The 25,662-nt window shown below is 34.4% G+C and overlaps 1 protein-coding gene across 1 annotated transcript; it reads right to left on the bottom strand.

Annotated features, from left to right (window-relative positions):
- Positions 1-4,440: 4,440 nt before the first annotated feature.
- On the bottom strand, positions 4,441-14,573 carry LOC102601675 (probable carboxylesterase 15). Its single transcript, XM_006362236.2, has 2 exons — positions 13,809-14,573; positions 4,441-4,949 (listed from the first exon to the last, which is right to left on the bottom strand). The coding sequence occupies exons 1-2, from the start codon at positions 14,513-14,515 to the stop codon at positions 4,643-4,645; spliced, it is 1,014 nt and encodes a 337-aa protein (XP_006362298.1). The 5' UTR covers positions 14,516-14,573; the 3' UTR covers positions 4,441-4,642.
- Positions 14,574-25,662: the final 11,089 nt, after the last annotated feature.

Below are 25,662 nucleotides of genomic sequence, written 5' to 3'. Positions count from 1 at the left end.
GTAAAGAGGCATGACTGGCGTGATTATTAAGTATAATGCCCACAGAGGGGACTTACCTACGGGGCACGTAGTTCTGGGACTATGAGGGTGATTAACCCTAGTCCAACTCGGTATTAAGCCTACTCCAAATAGAATATATCAAATACAATATAACTGAAATAAACTAGATAGCTCGATATTCTAAAATGATTACTGAAAATGCAACGTTAATGTACTAATAATGAAACATTCTTAACTGGAACATGTATATCTGTGTAAACTGGCCTAGCAAGTATAATTCATGAGCTAAATGAATCTACACAACTAGGGTTCTGTATTTCATGCAAAGAACTAAGCAACAATTCCACGAAAATAAGATAATCAGATTTGGATTAGTCTAACAACTGAATCACAACATAAATTCTGAAATTCTAGAAACCCTAGGTCTAACATGATGTAGAGAATCAAGAATCTGGCTGAATTATAGGGACCTAATGGGTGAAAGGAACCCACTAATGAAATTCCACATACCTGGTGACGAAATTCACAGAGAAATCTTTCGATTTTGGAGCTGGAACAGATGAAACCTTGCTGCTTTCTTGGACTAGGGCTGCTCGATTGTTTTCTCCTCTTTCGTTCTAATTGGATGAATTTTGGAGAATGAATTGACTAGGGTAGGCTCTAATTAAGTTACTAGGCTAAAACTAACCAAATATGTAGTTTAAGGGTTAAACGATGTAGTTTAGGGGCCCAACGCGTAGGGAAAAGACCAAACGACCCTGACTTAAAAGTTGTCGGGGGTCACCGACGAATCGTGGACAAACCGACAGTCCGTCCTGGCAGGTGTTGACGGGGGTTCAGAGAGGGGGTTTCTAGGGTCTCGATCCACGGACCAGGGCCACAGCCGGTGGTCTGACCTACGGTCCATGGGTCGACCCTTGGACAATTTTCTGGACTTTTGTTCTGGGAAGGGTTGCAGGTGGCCATCCATGGACCCCACCTACGGTCCGTGGGTGGTGGTCGTCGTTGGCATCTGCAACTTCTGAAATCTGCATTCTGGTTAGGATACAGGGTGTTACACTATTCTTGTTATAGGAATAATTTTTTTCATTTTTTTAATATTATTATGTTTTCCCTTAATATTTTTAGTCTTAAGCTTTAGGAAGTGGTGAGCTGGTGTGTCTGAATTTATTTGATTTTTTAGATACCACTTACAAAGATTTGAGACGTATTTTTTCCTTCTTTGAACATGCTATTTTCTTTTTCTTCTCATCTAGATTCAAATATATATAAAATAAGCTTCGAGTTGAAGTTGATTCAAAAACTCTAATATTAAAGAGAGCAAATTAAAAGTTAAATGTTTTGCGTTTTAATCAATATAATAAAATTAAAATTTATATTATATATTATAAAGTTTGTTGATTATTTTTTAAAATGCGCAAAGCGCGTACAGATTCACTAGTATTAAAAAAGCTAAAAAGAACCTACATTTCTAAAAAATTGAGCCCTAATCTACATTTTCTCCACACATTCAATATCACGAATAAAACAATGTTCAAATATGATTAGGGAGAGGATTTTAACTACACAAATTATGCATTACGATGGGAGAAACCAAAAATTAAATTTAAAATTGATGAAGAGGATATTTTTATACCATGTTGAAGAGTGGAGGTAGTTGGGTTGTCCATCTATTTTTTTATTAAATAAAATTGTTCGAATCTTATTGAAAAAAACAATGAACAATCTAAGTCTATCCACCGTTTTTTTTAATTAAATATAAAAAATATATGAATTCTATTTTGTTGTCTTTATTTTTTAAGTAGAAAATTAATTAATTAATTAATTAAGTACATCAACGGACAAAATTCATAAGTTAGAATAATTTTTTAATTATTTTTATATTAGGCGATTATGTCGGTTATATTTCTTAATGCTATCCTTGTAATTATAATTAGTGCAAAAATACATGAGGGATCTACATCAGTTTTATATTTAAATAATTTATTTTATTTTATTTTGAAACATGAGGGATTGAGTTGGTTTCGCATCAATTTTGGGATCGATAAAGTCCCTCAAAAATTTTTTATTGATTTCACACTGTCTTTTTAGTAGTATATGGATAGGCGATAGCCATGAATATTGAGGGTTAACTATTGTTTTTATCTTTATATAAATTATCCGATTTTATTGTTTCTTTAGTTTTTTTTATGCATAATTGCTTGATTGTTTGATCAATAATTAGGTTTTATTTATGATCTAAGTCGTGCTTTGGGAAAATTGTTCTTAGATTAGAGAAGAAATAAAGAGGATTTAATGTAAACCCTAGAGTCTGGACACAGATTTGTGTCTAGGATAGGAATATATCTAGTCACATTATCCAATCAAATGTAGTAAGCTCATTGCATGCTTGATAGATTAAATTTCATAGAAATATCGACGTTAAATTATTCGGAATAGGTGAGTAGAATTTGAAAAAATAGTATAATTCTAATATTAATTAGCAACCATAAATAATTTGGATTAAAGAGGAATAATTGAAACGACTCATCCCGATCGTTATGAGTAAGCCAATACTGAAAGAAATCGGGATAGAAAACTTTTTGGATAGTGACTTAAAAAGTCTACGTTAGGCCGGTCTCAAATGGACTCTGAGCAAAGCGAGGTCTAGGGCCATATTGGAATAGGTGGGGTTAAATGTCTAGGTCTGATTTATATTTTCAAGTTGCCAAGAACTTACGGGACTCATAGGACTTTACATAATCGAATTCGGGTAAGTAAAACGCCCGAAATCAGCGTGAAGAGGATAGTTTGAGACATTAAGGGTTGAAGGTATGTTGTAAAATGGAGGCTTTTGGATGGTTTACGAATCTCTTAAGTTCGTGTAAGTCTCTATAGCGGGCATCACACCGCTGTAGCGGGAGACATGTTGTTAATGCGGCGCCGCTATAGCGGGACACGTCACTATAGCAGGGAAAAGTTGATTTTGTGCAGAAAAATCTCAACTGATCATTAATTGGTTATTTCATTTTGGGAAACTACAGAGCGACTTAGGGCATTTTTCACCTGTTTTCCATCATTCTTCTCGGTAAAGGTAAGATTACCCACTCCCTTAACTTGTAATTCAATCCTTGATACTTAGAATCAAGGACATTACTTTTTTTTTTGGGGGGGGGAGGGGTTTGACTTGATTTGATGGTGGAAAAAGTCTTGATTTGGATAGAATGATCAAAAATATTAGCTTGGGGTTAGGATTTGAGTATAATTAGAGTATGATAAAGCCACTATTGACTTATTATTTATTTTATTATTATTTTAGACCAAAAACAAGTAAAGACACTGAAAAAGAGGAAAGCTCGGGTTCTTTAGAGCATTTAGGCTTGGTTCGAGGTAGGTAATGGTTGTGTATTTTCCGAATTTTGTTTGCATGTTGTCTACTGCTTTATAGTATCACTTGTGTAATATATGTTGGGAACACGTAAGGGATAAATGTGAAATGACATCATGTTGATAATATTATGCAATAAACCTGTTTCTTTTCTTGTGGTTTCAAGTGTTGTTGTTCATTGTGATTGTTATTGTGGATGTTGTTTGTGATTGATGATTGGTTCGGGTACCATGCGGTACAAGTTTACTAATGGTTGGCTCGGATACCACGCATGGTATAAATACTAACACTGATTGGCTTAGGTACCGCATCGATGCACTAACGATTTGTGTGTGGGTTCCATGAGAGGATCGGATATGTGTACTTATGATTCCATGAGAGGAACGGGTATGTGTAATTGTGATCATATGGGACATGTTCCAGGGATTTGTTGATTCAGGATATTGTGACCGGAGTCTATGTATTCGTGATTGTTATTTTGTGTGTTGACCTATGTTTACTATGTTGTAGTTGGTTGCTTACATTCGTAGTTTGGAATAGGTCGTGTGATCCTACCATTACAATGTCGTTGTGTGCTGATAGTAGACTTGCTATTTTCTTGTGGAGTACAGAACATATTCAGGCAGCTGATACGAGAACTCAATTAAGGGACGTGTGACTTCGAATCCAAGGGTGACCTACTCTTCATGTTTGCCATGGGTTCCTCTACATCTTCTTTTCCATCTTTTCGGATACAGACTTTAGATTATTAGTTTGTGGTTCCTATCTTTCGAGGTTGCATCCCCATTATTGACTAATTAGAGTTTTAGTACTTCGACTTTCAATTTCTAGGGGTTAATTTCCGTAAATGTTTTGACTATTGATTGAGTTTATGGGAACTCGATCCTTTATCAAATTTTACATTTTGGCTTCCACAACTTTTCTTTATGGGTTAGTAGTTGGTTCTCCCACTAGATGGTTAGTGTGGGTGTCACTCACGACGGTCTGAATCGTGACAACAATTGAGAACTTAATAGGATTGGTGAGTCGACTACCACCCTGGAACATGCATATCAACTAGATTTGAATTCATAACAATAAATTCTCTGATATAATCTCAATCCTTCCTTTAGATACTGCTAATGTAGATAATAACAGAATCTCAATTTGGTGAACTTGATTAGATAACAAGTTCTAGTTTAATTTAGTGAATAATTGATCATAAGTCTTTATGTGTGTATTTGGGAGCAACAGTAAACATTACTAGCTAGCTCACATATATATGTTCTTATAGTCCTAAGAAGAGGTTTTACACATGAAGTACTTGATCTCTTGCAAAACCATATTTGCAACTTGTGAGAAAGGGTCATTTGTGAAAAACCCATGTTGCATTTCTTCAAACTCAAAATAGTGAACATCCTTGTTTAGCTCTTTCATCTTGTTTGCATAATCTTCAACTCTATCTTTGAGAAGTTCATTTCCTCCCACAATTACCAATAGTGGATCAAGCTTCTTGGACTCGAGTTTTGGGCTTAATGGACCAAATGGGTTAGCCAATGGGTGATCTGCAGTTGCTCCAATTGGAAGTGATAACCTCCAAAATCTGGAAAATAAAGTAAATAAAAATTAATTAGTCGAGTATCGTGCATAATCTCAGTCTAATCCATGCTTATAATTAAGGGGGTGTGGAGGTCCATTTGAACGTTTCAATTAGTTATTGGACTAGCTAGAGGTGTTAATGCAATGATTTGTTCCATCGTTACTAAAATATCCACAGTAAAGGCGTATGAGTTTAAATTTTTATTTTTTTCAATATAAATTTAAGCTCGAGATAGTAATTACTTTGTTTATTGTAGCCCCTCAAACCTTTCAACTAAAATTTGAACCATCCTATTTGTGTACATGGACCCAAATTTAATGAAATTGACTTGAAAGCGCATTTTTGCTGATTGAGTCTTGGGAAACAGAAAGAACTGAAAGTTACATAAAGAACTGAAAGTTGCAGAAAAAAGGGTTTGTACGGACCGTAAAAGGAACCACGGGCCATGAAGGGATCCGTGGAATTGAACTCAAAAATTGGAAATTTTGGAGGTGAGTTTCATGGGTGGGTTCACGGACCGTGAAAGCTTTCACAGGCCGTGTACTGGTCCGTGAACCAAACCCCCAAAACTCAGGAATCTTGTCATTCACGAGCACTTGTGCGGCCCGTATTAGTCTCCGTAAAAGACGACCTTCAGGAACACAGATCTCCTCTGCTTTCACGAACACCCTCATGGTTCATGAAGTGGTGTACGGTCCATGGAAGGAGTCGTAGAAGGCTTCCGTCAGTTTTTAAGTCAAGATTATTTTAGTCTTTCTCAACTCTTTTAATTCTTATACTATGTCGCTTTGACCTATTCTAAGTGGGGCTAAGTGGCACCTATAGATCATAACTTGCCCATTCCCTCATAATTATCCCCAAATTAGATTTCTTCTCTCTTAAGTCTCCTCTCGAGCAAGAACTAGGGTTTCAAGTTTCAAGTCTTCATTTCAAGAATAAAGTCAAGGTTTCTACTCCATGTATCTGAAAATTTCATCAATGGGTATCCCTTTGAATCCCAAATAAACCTTAGAATTTCAAGTTTATGATTCCTACAAGCTAGAAGTTTCCACGATCTTCATGAGTTTTTAATACAAATCAATTTTCTTCATGATCATCCATAATTACATGTTTTACCCATGAATTTCCATGATTTCAAGTATAATTTCGTGTTTTTAATGATAATTTCATGAGCTATAGCATGCAAGTATTTTCATGATCAAAATTACGTTATTTTCAAATGTATGTCTCAGTTTATCTGATTTTCATGAATTGGGATGCTTTCAGATTATTTTCAAACTATCATGATATATGATGCTTTCAAGTGTCCCTCAGTATGTTTTCCGTTATCATGATTTAGGAGCTAATCAGTATGTATAAGTTATTAGTATGATTATGTAGTATAGATTATTATTGTTTCCAGATTATGCATGTCTCCATTGGGAGTATACTTAGCACTGAGTGGCCTTATGGGATGAAGGTTTCTGTTTAGCATTTGTGGGCCTTTGCTAGAAATCCGCAAGTCCTAGAACTACATGCCATTATAGGATTTCTCTCAGATAGACATTATCTAGTGGATCCACCATAGCTCATATATCATGTCCTTACCTTGGCAAGTATTAGACACTCTCTTTTCAGTGTGGGAGCAGTCTACTAAACTACATGTTGTAGCTCACATGGTTTATGTTGGTTATCAGTATCTCCAACAATCATGATTTCAGTTATTGCATGGCTTTTTAACTATGTATTTCAGATCAGTTTACTTAGTTTTCATGTTATTTTACTTGGTCATTGGATCATCATGTTTTACACATTCAGTTTGTTCGGATATCATGTTTATTATGCATATTCCTCATACTCAATACATTCAAAGCACTAATCACATACTTTTGGAAATATTGTTTGATAATATAGATTCTAATGCTCATCATCCAGCCCGCTATTAATACAAATTCAGTCAGCGTTGGTTAGCTTTGTTGAGTCCTCATGATCCGAAAACGACCCCTCTATCCCTGAATTAAGCATTTATCTTTTAAGTTTCAAACAGTTAAAGTGGGATAGGAGTTTGTCCTAGCCACTCATGTTAGTAGAGGTTCTTCGGACAATCAGTTTATATTTCTGCCATGTATGTTGTCTTACAGATATTGTTTATCTCAGCACTACGAATTATATCTAAATATTTCAATTTTAGCTTCCTCGTATACGTTACAATTTTCTATTGATTTTGCTAATCTTAATATTATGTCATGTTATGAAGTTAGTTTGAGGTCACTTGTGGTTCTAAACGCCATGTCGTATCTAGGAGGTAGGCTTGGGGTGTGACGGTTGTAGCAATCACAAGTTCGTTGAGATGTTTGGGATTATGTGTGGTTAATTTTGAAGGATAATCTAGAATTCACTGTAAAAAGGTAAAATGAACTTGGGAATTCAGTATAGTCAATTGGCTGTATTTGGTATATGTTTGTAATGAAATAAACTTGATAATTATTATGGGGGATGAAAGGCGGTCTCAAAATCATAATGTGTGATTGGATGAACCTAGAAAAAGTTACATAATTAGTGAATTATATTGTGATAGGTGGAAAAGAATAGTGATGTTTTCTGAATATTAGTAAGTGTCAAACATGATTGAGTATTGCCTTTAATTAGATTAATGTGACTAGAATATGATGGTGTAGGTATAGCAATTGTGATAGCTAAGAATATTATTTGGAGTTAGACTTTAATTAATCTCTTGTATATGATATGAGTGGTATAAAATGTTGATTGGTCATCAAACATAGCATGTGGTTGTTATTTTTGAGTTAATGATGTTTGTATGAATAAGCATGTGAACCATTCAGCTGCCTATTATGACTTATGTTTATAATATGCACTTGTAATTATATTGTGCTTAATGGGTTGTCTTCATAGAAAACTGATGAGCATACTAGAATATGTTGATAGGATGAGAATACATTCACTGTTTTGATTATGAATGGCTCAAATTTGATGTGAGCTTACAGAAAGTGATTGTAAGGCATAGATCGGATACCACGTTGATATGGTTCATGATTATGTGATGAATATAATGATGATAAGTGGTCCAAGTTTGAGATGAGCTTAACGGTTGTTTATGGAATTGTACCACACCGATACGGTACATGAGCACCTAGAATTACATGCAGGTCATGACTAGATTGACAAAATTAAAGACTTTTTAGCATGTATATAGATGAGTGATTGAGTGAGTGACAGATGAAACTGATCATGAGTTGCAGATATTGTACAATCGTAAGATCAGTAGGAATATAATTTTCCTAATTGTGTGGCTGCTTATAATTAATTGCAGAGTTGATTATGATTGTTGTGTGTGTGTTGAATTGGAGATGAGAAATGTCAAGTATGATATATTGATATTTGTAATGTGTGATTGAGAAATATTAAGTGCAATATATTAATATTTGTTGTTCTTGCTGATTTTATGATATGTTGTAGGATCTTATCTAGGTCGGTTTATGATGCTTGTCAGTATGTGTGGTGTACTGATACTACTTTTGTTGCACTCTTTTGTTGGATGCAGGTGTGTTTTTAGATTGTTTGAAGCATGAGGATGATAGATATTCATCACTAACTTCTACCTACTCTTTCCTCGAATTGAAGTTGTATCTTTTATTTTCTGATTGTATTTTGTATAGGAACTCTTATACATGTCTAAATTAGGTCATTAAGAAGTTTCGAAAGACTTTTTTTTTATAAATAAAAGTGAGTGTTTCTTTATGATTTGATTTGTTATCTCGGGTGTATCTTTTCTATAAAAAAAAAAACTATAAAAAGGGAATGGATGGTAAATGTTCACCTATTGAATTAGAATCGAGTATGTGTCTGCACGATCTTAAAAAATAGATAGAGACATTTAATTGAGTGGATCGAGTTTAATTTGATAAATCAAAATTATTAATTGAGTTAATAAATGGGCAGGTTATTGATCAGCTCAAAAGTTACTTGAGCTGAAATGAGTTGGCTGAAATGTGAGTCATAACTAACCCTCCTAATTCTTACTAAGTTTTAATTGTTTATTTGTTCTTTTATAAATTTTTAGTACCAAATAAAATTAATTTTTCTCTATTATGGTGTTATACTTCTATATAACATATCAAACAAAAAATATCTATTAAATATATTTTGATATGATTTTATTGAGTTAATTTGAGCTATATATCGACTCAATTTTTAACGTGTGAAGTACCTATCCAAATTTAAACATAATAAACAAATTAGGTGAGTACGTAGGCTTTGATTTTTCCAACTCTAGAACTGACCCTGTTGTGCAGGTAGGACTCATATGTAACCATTATGATAGGCAAATTTTATTATAGTTATTAATTTTATTTGAAACCATTCATATTATATTAGTATGTGTTTTCTATCCAATTTTTAAAAAAAAACAGAACTAGCTTACTTTAATTGTTCAAGGTGACTATAAGTGGAACAAGAAATTAAAAAGTCGACAACCGCAATCACTCAAACTATATACTGATAAAATAAAAAGATTTATATATAGTTAATAGTTCCAATAGATATGCATTACGCTCATTGAAAACAGCTCCTCACAACATTTTGAATTAATATAAACTACTATACTTATTGTTTCATCGATATAATATGGAATTTGGTGCTCACAAAATAATAAAGAAAATATATTATTGTTATTATTGTCATTAGTATTAGAAAAAAAAGGTTAGACAAATATTTCTATCATATTACTAATCTCCCTATAATTTGAAATAATTATATATTATCTCACTAATTAATAATTTCATACCAAACATTAAGTTAGATACTTGTATTTTTTCTACCAGATACACTATAGTAGAGAGAGGCGAGCGGGAGAAGGAGCGAGACGAACGAGATAGGAAAGAGGCGGGCAAGATTCCCAAACACATATGAATCACACTAGATACATGTATCTCGAATACTAGATACAGGGAGAGAGGCGAGCGAGAGAGTCAAATACATGCAATTCACTTTGATACAGTGTATCTAGAACAAATTACACCTAATTTTAATTTCATGTATCTGCAAGACGAATCTAGGCACGCCAGATACATGTATTCCAAATCCAAAATTTAGTAAGATTTGTAATATTACAAATTAACATGTCTCTAAATAATTAACTATTAAACATGAAAGATTTCAGTAAGTTGCCTTTATTATTTAAGATTTCAGTAAGTTGCCTTTATTATTTATTTTTATTATAATTAAGTCAGAGACAATGACATGCATTTAGCTATATTGCTACTCTAATACATATCCTTAAAGCATGAAATTATCTAGCAATTGTTGAGTACAGAATCATTTTTCATCACCAAATCCAATACAATAATGGATTTGTCATATTGTAAACCTATTTATAGATATATACAATTAGTAAATTAATATATAAGAGGTGAACTTGGTCCTACCAAATCTTGTAAAAGTGGATATCCTTTAGTAAGACGTATGAAGGCTTGCCAAATTTAGATAATATTATAATTACCCCCCAAAAAAAACTTTATTGTTTCTTCTTTGTGATTATCTAGTCATGAGAAAGTGAACATTTAATTACTTCAAATTCGATAGAGATGGAATCTGAGTATGAGCAGTTGATTTTTTTTAATTTAATATTTTTTATAAGAATTGATAGTTTTAGTTAAATTTTCTTGTTACTAAATTTTCTATAAGATAAAATTATAAGTAAAAGAAATATTTCTTTGCGGACACTTCACAAAGTCATTAATTATTTTTCTTTACTTCTAGATAAAAGTATGATTTTATCTATATTATACTTTGGCTGAACACAATTGTCTTAATTGGGAGTTAATATCTTAAAAAAACGATGAATTATATAATTGCGTTTGAATATCTAAAAATAAAACTACATTAATTCTACGTGTTTGGCCATAAAAATCAAAATAAATTTTACTTTATTTGAAATCTCAAGGTTGAAGTTGAATTGGTCGTGTTTGGCCATAATTTTTGTAGTTAATATTTATAATTTAGATGTATTTTTAAAAATATATAAAATATCATTAAAACATAGAATATGATTTAAATGAGGTTATTTTATAAATAAAAAACTAAGATTTTTTAAAAACAAAATAAATTAGAAAATAAAAAAAGTGAAAGTGAAAATAAGGTTTTAGTTGTTTTCCAAATTCTAGATACAACTTCAAGTTGTATATATTTGAAATTTTCATGATAAAACACTATTTATAAAATAAACTGAAATAACCTACTCAAATCAACTTATTTATAAAATATATATTTTTCAAGAAACTTTGGAGAAACAAAGAAAACCAGCATCCACAGAAGCAAATTTGGCAAACCCATTTCGGGACGCTTGTTTAAGTCCATAAAGGGACTGATTCAGGCGGCAAACTGAGTTGTATTTGATCAATTAATTTTAAAAAAATCATTTTAGCAATAATATTGTTTGATCAAACTTTCTAAAAGTAGTGTATTTTATTTAAAAGATTGTTTACACTACATCAAAAATGATCTTTAACGACAATTAATAAGGACAATAACTTAATTATCATTAAATATATATTTTTAGTGGTAATTAACCCTATTTGTAAATGTTCCTCAATATTGGATTTAATGACAATTAATTAATGCCAGCAAAAATTTTAACACTCTTTATTGATATATATATATATATATATATATAATGCTGCCAAAACTATTTTTGTTATAGTGCTACTCCACCACATAAGCACTTATTTTTTAAAATAAAAACCCTTATAATTTTTAAAAAAAAAGTTGTATACAGCCTGTTATTTATAAAGCAAAATATATAAAGTGGATTTTAATTTTAGTAAAACCTGTTTTTAAACCAAAGAGAAGTATTGAGAAAATCTTTGAAATTGACGCAAATTATTAATTTCGTTTTGAATTATTTAAAATCTGTTTTTAGAAAAGAGAGAAGTATTGAGAAAATTTTTGAACTTGACGCAAATTATTAGTTTCGTTTCTGAATTATCGACAGTCTAAAAAGCTCCTCTACTTGACTAACTAATCTTAGATACACCTTTAATTTGTCACATGACATAACAAGTGGTCTCAAATTCTTGTAGGAGTATGTGACTCCTAATAAAAAATCGAGAAAAATATTGAAAACACACCCTTAAATTAAATTTGCGAGAATTTAGGGGTGTATTTCATTCATGTTGGAAGATATATGGTGTATTTAAATTCAGTTAATCAAGTAAAAGAGCATTCTTAAGACAGTCAAATGTCAATAATTCAGAGATGAAACTAATAATTTACGTCTTGTGTAGAGAGGTTTGTAATACTTCTTTCTTAAAAAGAAATTTTTTAAAAAAAAATCAAATCCAAACACGAGGTACCACGTATATTCCAAGAAAGTAGCATCTCTCCACTACTCATAAAACTAACGATTTAAAAGTTGAAAATGTGAATATGTAGTGAGTGAGATATGTGGTCTCTAGTTGCCTTTTCCTCAACACCATAAACTAGCCAACCATGACTCTAATTTTAACATTATCTCCCTGCATTGTCTTAATCCCACTCAAAAATTTATCTGTCCTTATCATAATTTTCGGTTCTATATTAGTTGATCATTTTTCTTTTTTTACATGCATATTAAGAAATTATAGATAAGAAGATAATTTTACTATTTTACTTTTTAAAAAATCTTGAAAATTTTACAAATATATGTGAACATTTACAAAAAGAATTAATCGCAAGGGTAATATATGAAATATTTAATTAATGATTTCTTAATTTAGTAAAGTGGACAATTAATATGAGACAATTATGTTTAGTAAAATGATCAACTAATATATTTAATAAGATGATCAACTAATATGAGACGAAGGAAAGAGTACACTCATAAAAAAATAAAAAAATAAAAAGGTTATGTCATTTTCATTCTAAAGAACCTATGATCCCATTCACACTCTTTCTATCTATTCAATAATTTCAATTTGCTCATTCAATAATTTATTTCTCTATCATCATTGCACATGATGAAGTTTCTTATACCCTTTCCCCCCCACCCCCCACTCCCTCCATAAGATCACCCAAGTTGATTTTAGTTTGCTTTCAAGAAAAAAAAAATTGTATTATATCATCTTTTGTCACATCTTAACTTTTTACAGATTTTTTGAATTTTTTTCATTGAACCGAATTTATGCTTAAACGTGTGATAAAACACTCCCTAACAACGGCGACTTCATACACTGAGAAATTCAAACTTGAGACTTCTAGTTAGGCATAAAAGAGTATTCACCATCACCATAACCCTCGTTGGTTCTTAAAAGTTCACTCTATAGAAGGATTGACGTAAATATATAGCCACGACTAATAAATTTGTTGTGGATCCTTCATCTTATCCTATGTCATAAATTCTACACAGATTAGTTAGTAAATTAATCATTGGATTTCAATTATATAGAAAAACGTATTTGCTAATAATATAGATTTTGGATCAAATTAAACTACACAATAATTTGATAAAAAAGAAAAGAAAGTTGTTCTCGCTCGAAAAGAAGGTGTCACATGAGTCCCAATAATTATTGTTTAACTAAATATATCAGTGAACCAGTACGTATTTATTGGGAAATTAGTAATCGTGCTCAGAGTATTTGTTTTGTTTAGAACAAAAATAAAACATCACCATGCAAATCATAAAGTCTATAAGTATTTTTTTTATAGGTTCCATAACTAAATGTATATTGATTTTTTATTTTTATTTTTGGTGTTTTGGAGTCTGATTAAATTAGAATTTGGCAGAGATGTCCTAAAGTGCCCCTAACAAAGGTGACTTTGTATTCAAGGAGACTCGAACTCAAGACATTTGATTAAGGATTAAGGAGTATATGTATTAGGTATACGTACCTGTCAAGAATTTGCATATTCAAAAAAGGTTCATCAGGTCCCTCTTCTTCAGACTTAGTCCTTACACTTCCTCCAAAAAATGGTGCCATTAGAACATAACCACGTACTCTAACCGGTGCAAGCTCAGGCGAACCAACACCAAACCTCAACGCCAAATGATGCGCGATGTTCCCACCAGACGAGTCTCCAATCACATAAACCCTATCATAATCATGATTTATCCATGAATCATCATCGGCATCATAAGTAATCTTATTTGACAACGCCTGATGCTGCAGCCACTTAATGGATGCAAACGCGTCATCCATGGCTGCAGGAAGGCGATACTCAGGTGCCAGCCTATAGTCAGGAGCGATAATAAGTGCTTCGAGCTCAGATGAGAGACGTAGGCAGCAGTTATGGCAATTAGGCCACGTACGTGAACCTACACAGAAACCTCCACCGTGAAAGAAGTAAATGATTGGTAGCTGTTGTTTGTTTGTGATGCATTTTGTTGTAATTGGCTTGTAAAGACGGAGATATAGATTCTCTTTTCCATCTTTGTTTCGATCGTTATAAATGATGTCTTTCCATACGACTGATCCATCGTCTTTGACGGTAATGTTATGGAAGTTGATTTGGTCATCGCTTAATCGGAAAATGGATCCGTCACTGTAAACTTGAAGGATGCCTAAGCAATCTTCTACTACATGAGGAAGAGAACCCATTATTTTTGGATAGAATTGACTAGTGAGGTGAAGGAAATCTCACTATAAATAGGAAATCTCAATTGGACTGTTCCAAGGGTTTTTTTTGGTATTATGTTATATTAAAGTTGAAAATAACCCATTACATGCCAATATATCCTAATTTATATGACTCAAGTTTAGTATTTTAGTTTTAGTGATCCAAAAAAAAAGATAGACTTTTATATTTAGTACTTTTCTGTCTACGTGACTTATTTTCTTTTTTAGTCAATCCCAAGAAGAATGATACATTTTTATATTAAGTAATAATTTAATTATAAAATGTCTATTTTACCCCTTTTAATGAAATGATTTACAGCCACACAAATAAAAGTCTTTTTTTTTCTTAAACTCTGTGCCGAGTCAAACTACCTCACATAAAATGGGACGGAGGGAGTAACAATTTAACATTGAAATATTCATTTTATTCGTAATGAAATAAACATATATGAGTATGCAAATTTCTTACTCCATTTGTTAGCCGGAATTTTTCTAATTTTTTCATTTGAGCCGGGCTTGAACACACAATCTTGAAAAACTTTTGAAATTCATTAATCATTAGACTAAATATTTTACTTGTGTCAAGAGTTATCAATACTTTTATATATTTATTTATTAAAAGAAATTTGATCTATATATACATGGTAATCGACATCCCTTGACCAAAGGTGGATCCGCCCAGCATTTGAGGTTTCTAGAAAGAGAAAGTGGGAAAAGTAGGCTGCCCTGCTTTAAACGTGCATGGTCCCAATATGTGGTTTTGCAGAGTGTATTCCATTGCTTGGAATTAATTCACAAATTTTTTCATGAATACATGATAAGCAGTACGAGGTTCCAATTAAAATTGAATTGTCATTGTCTTTAAAACTACCTAACAAAGGGTTCGTAACAACTAACAAAACCGATAAACAAAGAGCAACTGGTTTGCAGCGAATCCGAAGAGTATTTGCTACTTTATAAAGGGATGGATACTAATGACGCAATATCCGTTATTTCTTTATGTTCTCTAATTATTTCTCTTGCCAATTTTTGTTAGATGGCAATATCTATCTTTTTTTTTGGTAAAAAATGAGCATAACTTCTACTCCCTCGATTTAAAAAAGAATGATCTAGTTTCATTTTTAGTCTGTTTCAAAAAGAATGACTTTTTCCTTTTTTGGCAACACTTTAACTTCAACTTTCCACGTGGCATGTTTAATGCTACAAGATTAAAAGACATTTTGGTACATTTGACATAACTTTAATTTAAAATCACAAGATTAAAAAGTCTTTTTTTTTTAAAACTCCGTTCCAAGTTAAACTGAATCATTCTTTTTTAAACGGATGAAGTATTTATTCATAGCAAAACCTTACAAAGTTTTGAACTGTGGCTGCGCCACTACAAGAATAGTCAAACAAGCAGATGCAAATGCACTATTTACAACCTATTGACTAGAAGTGACATATTAGAGTGAGGCCATAATCCTCACTTTTCTACAAGCGAAATCTCCAGTCTTCTCAGCGTACAAAATATCCAATTGTAACATCTTGGAAATTGAAAGTTAAGATTGGAAAGAAAAGCTGCAGAAATTTGGTACTGGATTAGTTTCCATGAGCATATCGACAGATCGTACAAGGTCCTACGGTCCATAGAAGACAATCGTAAGAAGGGTCCTTATAGATGGTGAAATTTTGGGTCTCTGAACTTTTCCTACAGACCATGATCTGTAGAAGGTCCTACGGCCAGTAGGAAGGGTCTGTAGAAGAGAGTCCAGACTTGGCAGAATTTTTGGAAAATGGGCTCCCACGATAAGTACGGCCCCTAGAAAGTTCTACGGACAATAGAAGGTGAGTCGTACAAATTGACCTAAACTTTAAACCCAGTACTTGACTTTATGGTTGACTAGGACAGTTCGTAGAAAGTCCTACTGACGTTAAGTCGGAATCGTAGGAGTCATCCGGCAGTTTTTAATTAGGGGTATTTTGGTCCCTTTTTACCCATTTAAGCCCTAAACTATGTCGTTTTGACCATATAACTACCCCTATAACTGATTTTACTCTTCAAAATACCTCATTCACGCAAATCCCCCAAATTTTCCCAAGTCTTCTTCTACAATTCTCTTTCTCAAGAACCCTCAAGGCAAGCTAGGTGATCTTAGGCGTATTTATATGCCTAGAAATCTAATAATGCCCATATTTAAGCCAAGTTTGAATTCAATGTGTGTTTGTTTATAGTCTTATCAAGTCTTTTGATTGTATTTGAGCTAACCAATATGATTAGTTGTGTAGGTAAGCCTAAAGTGAGAAACGAGCACTGAAATGGGCATCGGAATCACAAGGGGACACAAGCGAAAACAAGCAAGGAAGAAGAATGAAGAAATGAAGTTCAAGGCACTTTTGTATCCTCTCCGTGTCGCGGAGAGGAATTCTAATCTTGTTCGAGAAATAATTTTTTAAGACAGAAAGCTCTGTGTCCTCTCCGCATCACGGAGAGGGATTGTGAATTTTGTTCATGAAAGTCAGTTTTGAGGCAGAGTAGTCCATGTCAAGACCGCGTCGCGGAGAAGAGAAAATATTCGCATAATGAAATCTGGGAAGCCCTCCGCGTCGCGTCCTAGTATGCTAGATTTGGCCGTTTCTACTTTAGTATAAATAGGTTAATATTTTATTTTATTAAATGATTTCCTTTTTTTGGGTTTTGAAGAATGACGACTTGGAGAGCTATTTCATCATTTTTTAGAGTTCTTTCCTAAACTCCTTTCCTTTCTATCTCTTTATGATTATTAAACATTGCTTGATCGAATCTATTGTTATGATTAGCTAAATCCCCTAGTTCTAGGATTGTGGCTACATGATAATTGTAATTTATTAAGTTTTCATTGGGTTAATATCGATTATCATATGACTCTTTCTTATGTTCTTGTTTTTCGTATTTCGTGACTGATCACCATTGAAATAAACCCATTGTCCGAATTGAACTCGGGAGAGGAATAAGAGGATAGAATGTGGGACATAGGGAGCATGATTTTCTCTTAATAATTAGGGTTAATTTGTATCTAGGATAGGGATATACCTAGAAATCATGCTTGGTCACTATACAGGAAGAAATCGTAATGCTCGGTACATGATCCAATCTATCATCGCGCAACGATGTAGTTAGGTTGTCATTTATCGTAGGCGATTAGAGGTCGGGAGACCATGATCATACATTTAACCCTGTGATCATTGATTCGATAGTTGATAAACACCCATTTAAATAATATAAATTGCATGAATCCTGAAAAGAGTTGCAGCCCTGGACTTCACCCAATCATTGTTTGAAACCTTTGAAATTGAATCACACTTGTTTAATTCTGTTTAATTGTTAGATTATAAAATAAATAATTCTTGAAATCTTGATAACACTTGTGCTAAGCTGAAAGTTTTGGAGAAATTAATTGATTCTAATCGTGAGTTCATGTGGGTACGACACCCGGCTCTTTATAAGAGCCATTTTAATACTTGAACGACCATGTACACTTGCGTGTGTGATTTGGGCGCAACAAGTTTTTTGGCGCCGCTGCCAGGGGCTTTAGAATTATGAATTATTTGATTTTTCTGATTTCTGAAGTTAAAAAGCAAGTGTTGACAACTTGATCTTAGCAATTCATTGTTGCAGGTTGTACTAAAATTCCAAATTGGACGACGATCAAGGATTGGTAGAGCCTCTAGCTGAACCGTAAAGATTCGTTCACTACCGAAGAAGGCAAGGACGACTCACTTACCCAGTCCCTCTTGTTGCTAGTGAACCAACATCTCAAGTAGCAAGAGTTGAGCAAGAGAAACCTGCAGTAATGGCTGAGATGAAGGTAAGAGACGTGGCAATCCCACGTACCACCAATGTGATATCATGTATTCAGAAACCTGCAGCTGGTGGAAGGTCTGAACTGAAGTAGAGTATAGTGCAACTATTGCACACTAATAGGCAGTTCATTGGTTTATCGCACGAGGATCCAACAGTCCACATCCAAAACTTCCTCGAGATCAGTGATACTTACACTCCAATTGGAGTAAACGAGGATTACGTGAGGCTCACCTTATTTCCCTTTTATCTGCTTGGGGAAGCAAAAAGATGGTTAAACTCTGAGCCCGCTAACTCTATCACCTCTTGGATGATCTTTCACAGAAGTTCCTCATCAGATTTTTCCCATCTGGGAAAACAACTAAGTTGAGGAGCGACATCCTAAGTTTTAGACAGAAAGAAGGAGAGAACTTGTACCAAGCTTGGTACAGGTTTAAATCGATGTTGATGAGTTGTCCACATCATCATCAATCTAATGAGGTGTTGATCCATACCTTCATTGAAAGAATGGAGCCTAACACCAAAATATTACTTGATTCAATTGCAGGTGGTCAGGCTTTGGAGAAGACTTATGCTGAGTTATTCACCTTGCTGAACATGATCTCACAAGGTAACCCCGAATGGAACGGAAGAGGGGAGAAACCTGTGATACAAAAAACTGTTGGTATGCTGGAGGTAGATGCAGTGACTGCTTTAACTGCACAGATTGCTGCGATGCAAAACATGATGAACACTCACTTCAGCAATCTATCATTAGGAAAACATCTCGCTTAGGTTAGGGGTGTGAAAAAATTGAACCAACCGATAAACTGAACCGAAAAAGGTGTTATTGGTTTATTGCTATTGGGTTAACGATTTCTTAATGGTTTTATAAAAAAATTATCGGGTTTCGGTTCGGTATTGGTTTTCAATATTGGGTTATTGGATAAACCGATAACCCATTAAAAGTTAAGACTATAGTAATTTACTACTTTTAGATATACATACATATTAGTAAATATTAATCTCAATATCTTAATAGTTATGTCTTTGTTATTTAGCTATCAATTCATACTTCTCTGTGACTTTGAGTTCATAACTTTACATTATACAAATCGTCAAAACCTAAAGTAAGAACCATATTCCTCTTAATTTATCTTTGTGTTACACATGTATAGTTATTTTCATATTTGTTATTATTATTTCTATTTTATGAGCTTTTATAAAGTTACATTATTGTCTTGTCATGTCAAATTTATTAGAGAAGTCACATATTTGTTTTATAAGAATTTTCTTATTGGTTAAACCGAAAATTGAACCGTTAAGGAACAAAATCGATAAACCAAAAATTGATAAAAAAAAATTTATCTTATTGGTTTAGCGTATTTAAATATCAAAAACCGATATATCGAACCGATAATACATAAAACCGAACCGAACCGACCAATGCACACCCTTAGCTCAGGTGAATGTAGTCCAACAACCACCAACTTGGTGTAAAATCTGTGGATGTGGTGATCTTAGTGCAGAGGTATGTGGTGCAAACCTGAATTTTGTGAATTTTGTAGGGAATGCACAACGAGGAGGAGGCCAACAGAACTATGGAAACTCTTACAATCCGAGTTGGTGTAACCATCCAAATTTCTCATGGGGAGGTAATCAGAATCAGGCCCAATGCCAAAATCAGTATAGACCCCAGAGAAATGCACATGGGTATCAACAACAGGCCCCACGGGAGCAGCCAAATAAGTAGCCGAACAACATGAGCATGGAGGAGATGCTGAAAAAGATTATGATTGATCAAGCCCAGTTAGCTTGCGACACAGAATCAGTTTGCTAGTACCCAGAACTCACGACCGCAAGGAGGTTTGCTGGAAAACACTGATCCAAATCCCAAGCGGGTAAATGAGGTAGGTACACACAATAGTTTGCAGTTGGAGGAGTTGGCTCCAAAGAAAAGAAACACTAATGTTGTGAGTAAAGAGAGTGAACCCAAGGAGAGTGAGGTTGTTGCACAAGAAGAAAGAGTGCAACCAATAGTGAAACCACCTCCTCCATTCCCTCAAAAGTTCAAGAAACAGAAGGAGGATGAATGTTTTGGTAAGTTTCTCTCTCTTTTGAAAGAAGTTCACATTAACTTGCCATTGGTAGATGTTTTGCAGGGTATACCCAGGTATGTTAAATATGTGAAGGAGATTGTGGCAAACAAAAGGAGGCTGACTGAATATGAGATTGTTGCACTTACTGAAGAGTGCAGCTCCAGAATCCAAAATAAGTTACCCACCAAACTGAAAGATCCGGGTAGCTTTACAGTTCAGATCACTATAGGGCAGAGCATTCATGCGCAAGGATTGTGTTATCTAGAAGCGAGTATAAATTTGATGCCAACTTCATTGTATAAAAACCTGGGGTTGGGTAGTCCTAAACCTACTACCATCATCGTACAATTGGCTGATAGATCTGTTGCTAGGCCTGAGGGTGTTGTAGAGGATGTCTTAGTGCAAGTGGGATCATTGATATTCCCAGTAGACTTTGTTGTGTTGAATTTTGAGCCAGATCCTAAGGTCTCATTCATCTTGGGGAGACCTTTCTTGGCTATTGAACGTGCTATGATAGATGTAGCAGTTGGGCAACTCACTATGCGGGCACATGATAAAGTGGAAGTGTTCAATGTGTACAAGGAATTAAAGCTACCAGTTGTATATGAAGAGTTATCTGCAATAAATATGATCTTGAGGCAGAGGCTCGATATATTGCATCCAAGGACCCATTAGAGCGAGTGCTAGTAGGAGATGATATTTATGGGGATGTTGAAGAATAGGTAATGGTGCAATTTCTTGATGTGGCACTTGTAGGTACATCAGGAGATCGATAAGAACCTTTAAATAGGGTGTTGGGTCCTCCACCCAATCCCTTCATTGAAGAAGCACCCCAGCTGGAGTTAAAAGCATTGTCGACCCACCTCAGGTATGCATTCTTGGGTGAAGATAAGACCTTACCAGTTATTTTGTCTGCAGTATTATCTGATTCCCAGGTAGAAGCAGCACTAATCATCTTGAGGAAGAGAAAAGCAACCTTAGGTTGGCAAATGTTTGACATCCATAGAATCAGTCCCGCGTTGTGCATGCATAAAATTTACATGGAAGAAGGGCATAAGTCAAGTGCACAGCATCAACGGACAATAAATCCAGTGATGAAGGACGTGGTGAGAAAATAGGTGATCAAGTGGTTAGATGCAGGGATCAGTACCCCATATCACATAGTAAATGGGTGAGTCTGGTTCAGTGTGTGCCCAAGAAGGGTGGAATGACGGTGGTAACCAATGAGAAAAATGAATTGATCCCCACAAGAATAGTGACTGGGTGGCGCATCTGCATGGATTACAAGAAGTTAAATGATGCTACTAGAAAGGACCATTACCCGGTGCCTTTTATTGATCATATGTTGGATAAATTGGTGGGTCAGGAATACTATTGCTTCTTGGATGGCTACTCAATCTACAATCAGATAGTCATTGCACCAGAGGACCAGGAGAAGACTACCTTCACTTGTTCGTATGCACTTATGTGGTCAAACGCATGCCATTCGGATTATGTAATGCACCGGCGACATTTTAGAGATGCATGATGGCAATTTTCCATGATATGGTGGAGGATTTTGTTGAGGAGTTCATGGACGACTTCTCGATGTTTGGTGAGTCTTTTGAACTTTGTTTGACTAATCTTGAGACAGGGTTCTTGCCAGGTGTGAAGAAACAAATCTTGTGTTGAATTAGGAGAAGTGTCACTTCCTAGTTCGAGAGGGAATTGTGTTGGGACACAAAATCTCCAAGAAGGGGCTGGAAGTTGACAAAGCCAAAGTGGAGGTTATTGAGAAGTTGCCACCATCCATCACAGTGAAGGGTGTTAGAAATTTTCTGGGACATGTTGGGTTCTACAAGAGATTCATCAAGAACTTCTCTAAGACTGCAAGACCCATGTGCAGCCTATTAAAGAAAGAGATAAAGTTTGAATTTGATGAAAAGTGTTTGCAGGCATTTGAGCTGTTGAAGAAGAAATTGATAGAATCACCTATTCTGATTGCTCCTAACTGGGAGCTTCCATTCGAGCTTATATGTGATGCTAGTGATATAGTGGTTGGGGCAGTGCTTGGGCAGCGAAAAGATAAGATGTTTCATTCCATATACTATATCAAATTATACTGTCACCGAGTAAGAGATGCTGGCATTAGTGTTTGCATTTGATAAGTTCAGGTCATACTTGGTAGGAACCAAGGTTGTAGTTTACACTGTGATCATGTTGCAATCCGGTATTTGTTTAACAAGAAGGACGCCAAGCCGAGGCTGATTAGATGGATCCTGCTCTTGCAAGAGTTTGATCTAGAGATAAAAGATATGAAGGGAGCTAAGAACCAAATAGTTGATCATCTGTCTAGATTGGAGGACTATCTCATGTGAAGAATGAAGGACAGATTCGCGAAGAGTTCCCCGATGAACAATTGCTTGCCTTGGACCTTGCTCAAGTGCCTTGGTATGCTAACAATGTTAATTTTCTGGTGAGTGGTTTATTTCCACCTAGGGCCTTAACACATCAAAAGTAGAGGCTGAAGTATGATGCACGCTTTTATGTATGGGATGAGCTCTTCTTATTCAAGAAGGGACCTGATCAGATGGTGAGAAGGTGTGTAGCTGAACATGAGGTGGCACAAGTGTTGGAGAGTTTTCACTCTTCACCATATGGTGGACACCATAGGGGCGAACGCACTGCACATAAGGTATTGCAATCTGGTTTCTTTTGGCCTACTCTTTTTAAAGATGCTTCTATGTTTGTGAAGGGTTGTGATCAGTGTCAAAGGATGGGCACCATTTCTAGAAGGCATGACATGCCATTGAACAATATACTGGAAATTGAGATCTTTGACGTCTAGGGATAGACTTTATGGAACCATTCTCATCATCCCGTGGAAATCAATACATCTTAGTGGCAATGGACTGTTGACACCCAATTTTGGCTCTCCACATTTTAACTATAATAATAATTATAATAATAATAATAAAATATATATGTTATGACATTTTTATAGGAATAACTAAAAAAGTATTTTTAATTATTTATTTGACTTGATAAATTTATTTCATAAATGTTATTTCTTATAAAGATTAAATATTATATTTATCTTACTACTTACTTTCTCATTTTTTAAATAAATGTTGTTCTTCTTAAGAATTGAATCTATTTTGGTTCAAATATAATTCCTTTTGTCGCATTAGATATTTTTCGTACATTTTATTAAAATTAGAAACCTTAGATAGTTGATGATTTACTAATTTGTATTAATTTAATTTTAAGAGTGATTAATTTTATCAAATAAGCTAATCTTGCAAAATAATTATCACTTATGGCTATTTAATAAAGAAAGTAGTTATAATTTAAACGAATTCAATTTGAGCAAATTTGGCAATCCAAATCTTATTAAACCGGCCAATCCGTGTATGCCACGTAGGCGGGCACACGGATTGTGCTTCTTTAGATTTGATCTCAGCCTTACAATCTAATCTAATGGCCTCAATTAATTCATCCTTTTACTATTTTATTTATATATATATATATATAATTATTTATTTTTAAACTCTTTATTTTTACCAACCGTCCGATCAAATGATCGGACGGCCCAAATTAAACCCCAAACTTTTTCATCTTTTCCCAATAGAGAAAAGACCCCAACGTTCTTCTTCTTCTTTTTTCAGAAAAAATGACGTTTTCCTTTCCCAAAAATCCTCATCTTCCCAAGATGCTCATCTTCCCCATGCCCTTCACTGCTCTTCCATCAAATCGCCGCTGCCTGCGGACCACTGAAAAAATGCAATATCCGGTGGGTTTCCGCCTTATCCTCCTTACCCTCCTTACCCTCTATCAATCATAGCCTCTTCATATCAACTTCAAGTCCCCTCCATCACTTTTCTTTGCCACGACCGTCAATAATCCCACCTTTTTCCCTTTGTTACATCGAAAAGAAAACTCAAGAACAGAAGGAGCTCGTAGGTCTCAAGTCTGAGGAGCCTAAAAAGGTGATCTTTTCAAGATTTCACTCGTCCCTCGCATTACACGATGGGTTTTAATAATTTTGAGTTTCAAATATGGACTTTTGAAAGTCCGAAGTTTGCCTATATAAGAGGTGTTTTGCCTCATTCGAAAGGGGGGAACATCCAGAAATCAAGGGGGAGGCGTGAACATTCAAAAAACCATACAGAAACAGGGAGAAAAACAATCCAGAAATTCGAGAATCAACTGTTTTGTTTGTCTTTTCTCTCTGCTTCTCGAGTTTGAGTTTGGGAAAAGAGTTCGAAGTTGGAATCCTTGACGTCAAAGCTTTAGTTTGCTGCTCCAAGGAAAGGTAATTTCGTCTCCTCTTACATTTTTTTTGATGCATTTGTTATGTGTTGAACATTTGATATAGAATCTGTTATTACGTATATTTGATTCCCATGTTTTAACCCTTACCTTAATTTTGTTTTGTATATCTCTGGGTGTTAGGCATAAGTCAAGCTCAGTGGAGTTGTTTGAATGTTACGTGTTGATCATTATATTAATTAACTTGATTTTGTATCCATATAACTAGCCGAATCCATGACTTGCTTTGCTCGCAATAGTTTGTTGTTCACTTAGTCTCCATTTTGGGTGTTCTAACAGTGTAGCTATATTTTCATCACTATTGGTTTGAATCATATTTTGAATGCTGGCCATGTTTCTATTATATTTCAGCTGCTCATATCGTTAATGTAAACCTGAGTTAGAATCGGCTTAGAAAAGCACAAGACATGTCATATTGCTGCTTTCAAGTTCTGCAACACGATTTCATAAGACGTTTAGCCTGGTTTATGTTTGTTCTCTGTTCCTAAGTGTCATTCAAGTTTAGGCCGATGTGTTACATCTTAGAAATTCCCTACATTATCTTGTTGTTTCGAGAGTTCGATTTCGCTTAGAATTTGAGAAGTATCGATTCTAAACTTTGTTTACCTCTTTGAGTGTAACCAAGCTTTTTTTTGTTAAAAAAATTCCCTTTTCTTTAAGTATGGCTGCAGGTTCATTTATAATATGAGATTTATTCCATCTCTTAAGTTGACCTTTTTGTGGATGGTAGTTTCCTCATAAACATACCATATTCTTGATAAACGTTGATGCTATGCTTACTGCTCCATTGGCATCGATGTAGGATTCTTCTTCCACTACAAGCCATTCTCTGTAAATGATAGTTCTCGCTGATAAATAGCGCTCAAACATTCGTTTCCTTCAAATTCTTTTTCTTAGTTTTATCAACAAAAAAGGAGACT

Source organism: Solanum tuberosum, unplaced genomic scaffold (assembly GCF_000226075.1).
Source record: "Solanum tuberosum cultivar DM 1-3 516 R44 unplaced genomic scaffold, SolTub_3.0 scf00388, whole genome shotgun sequence".
Lineage (NCBI taxonomy): Eukaryota > Viridiplantae > Streptophyta > Magnoliopsida > Solanales > Solanaceae > Solanum > Solanum tuberosum.
The sequence above is the reverse complement of the archived record's forward strand: the minus strand, read 5'-3'. Positions and strand labels throughout refer to the sequence as shown.

What these genes read in the sequence shown, in the direction of transcription:
- LOC102601675 (XM_006362236.2), bottom strand. Translation starts at nt 14,515, where the DNA reads ATGGGTTCTCTTCCTCATGTAGTAGAAGATTGCTTAGGCATCCTTCAA. An exon ending in AATATGCAAATTCTTGACAG is followed by an intron (nt 4,950 to 13,808) that starts GTACGTATACCT and finishes TTTATTTTCCAG; the next exon opens with ATTTTGGAGGTTATCACTTC.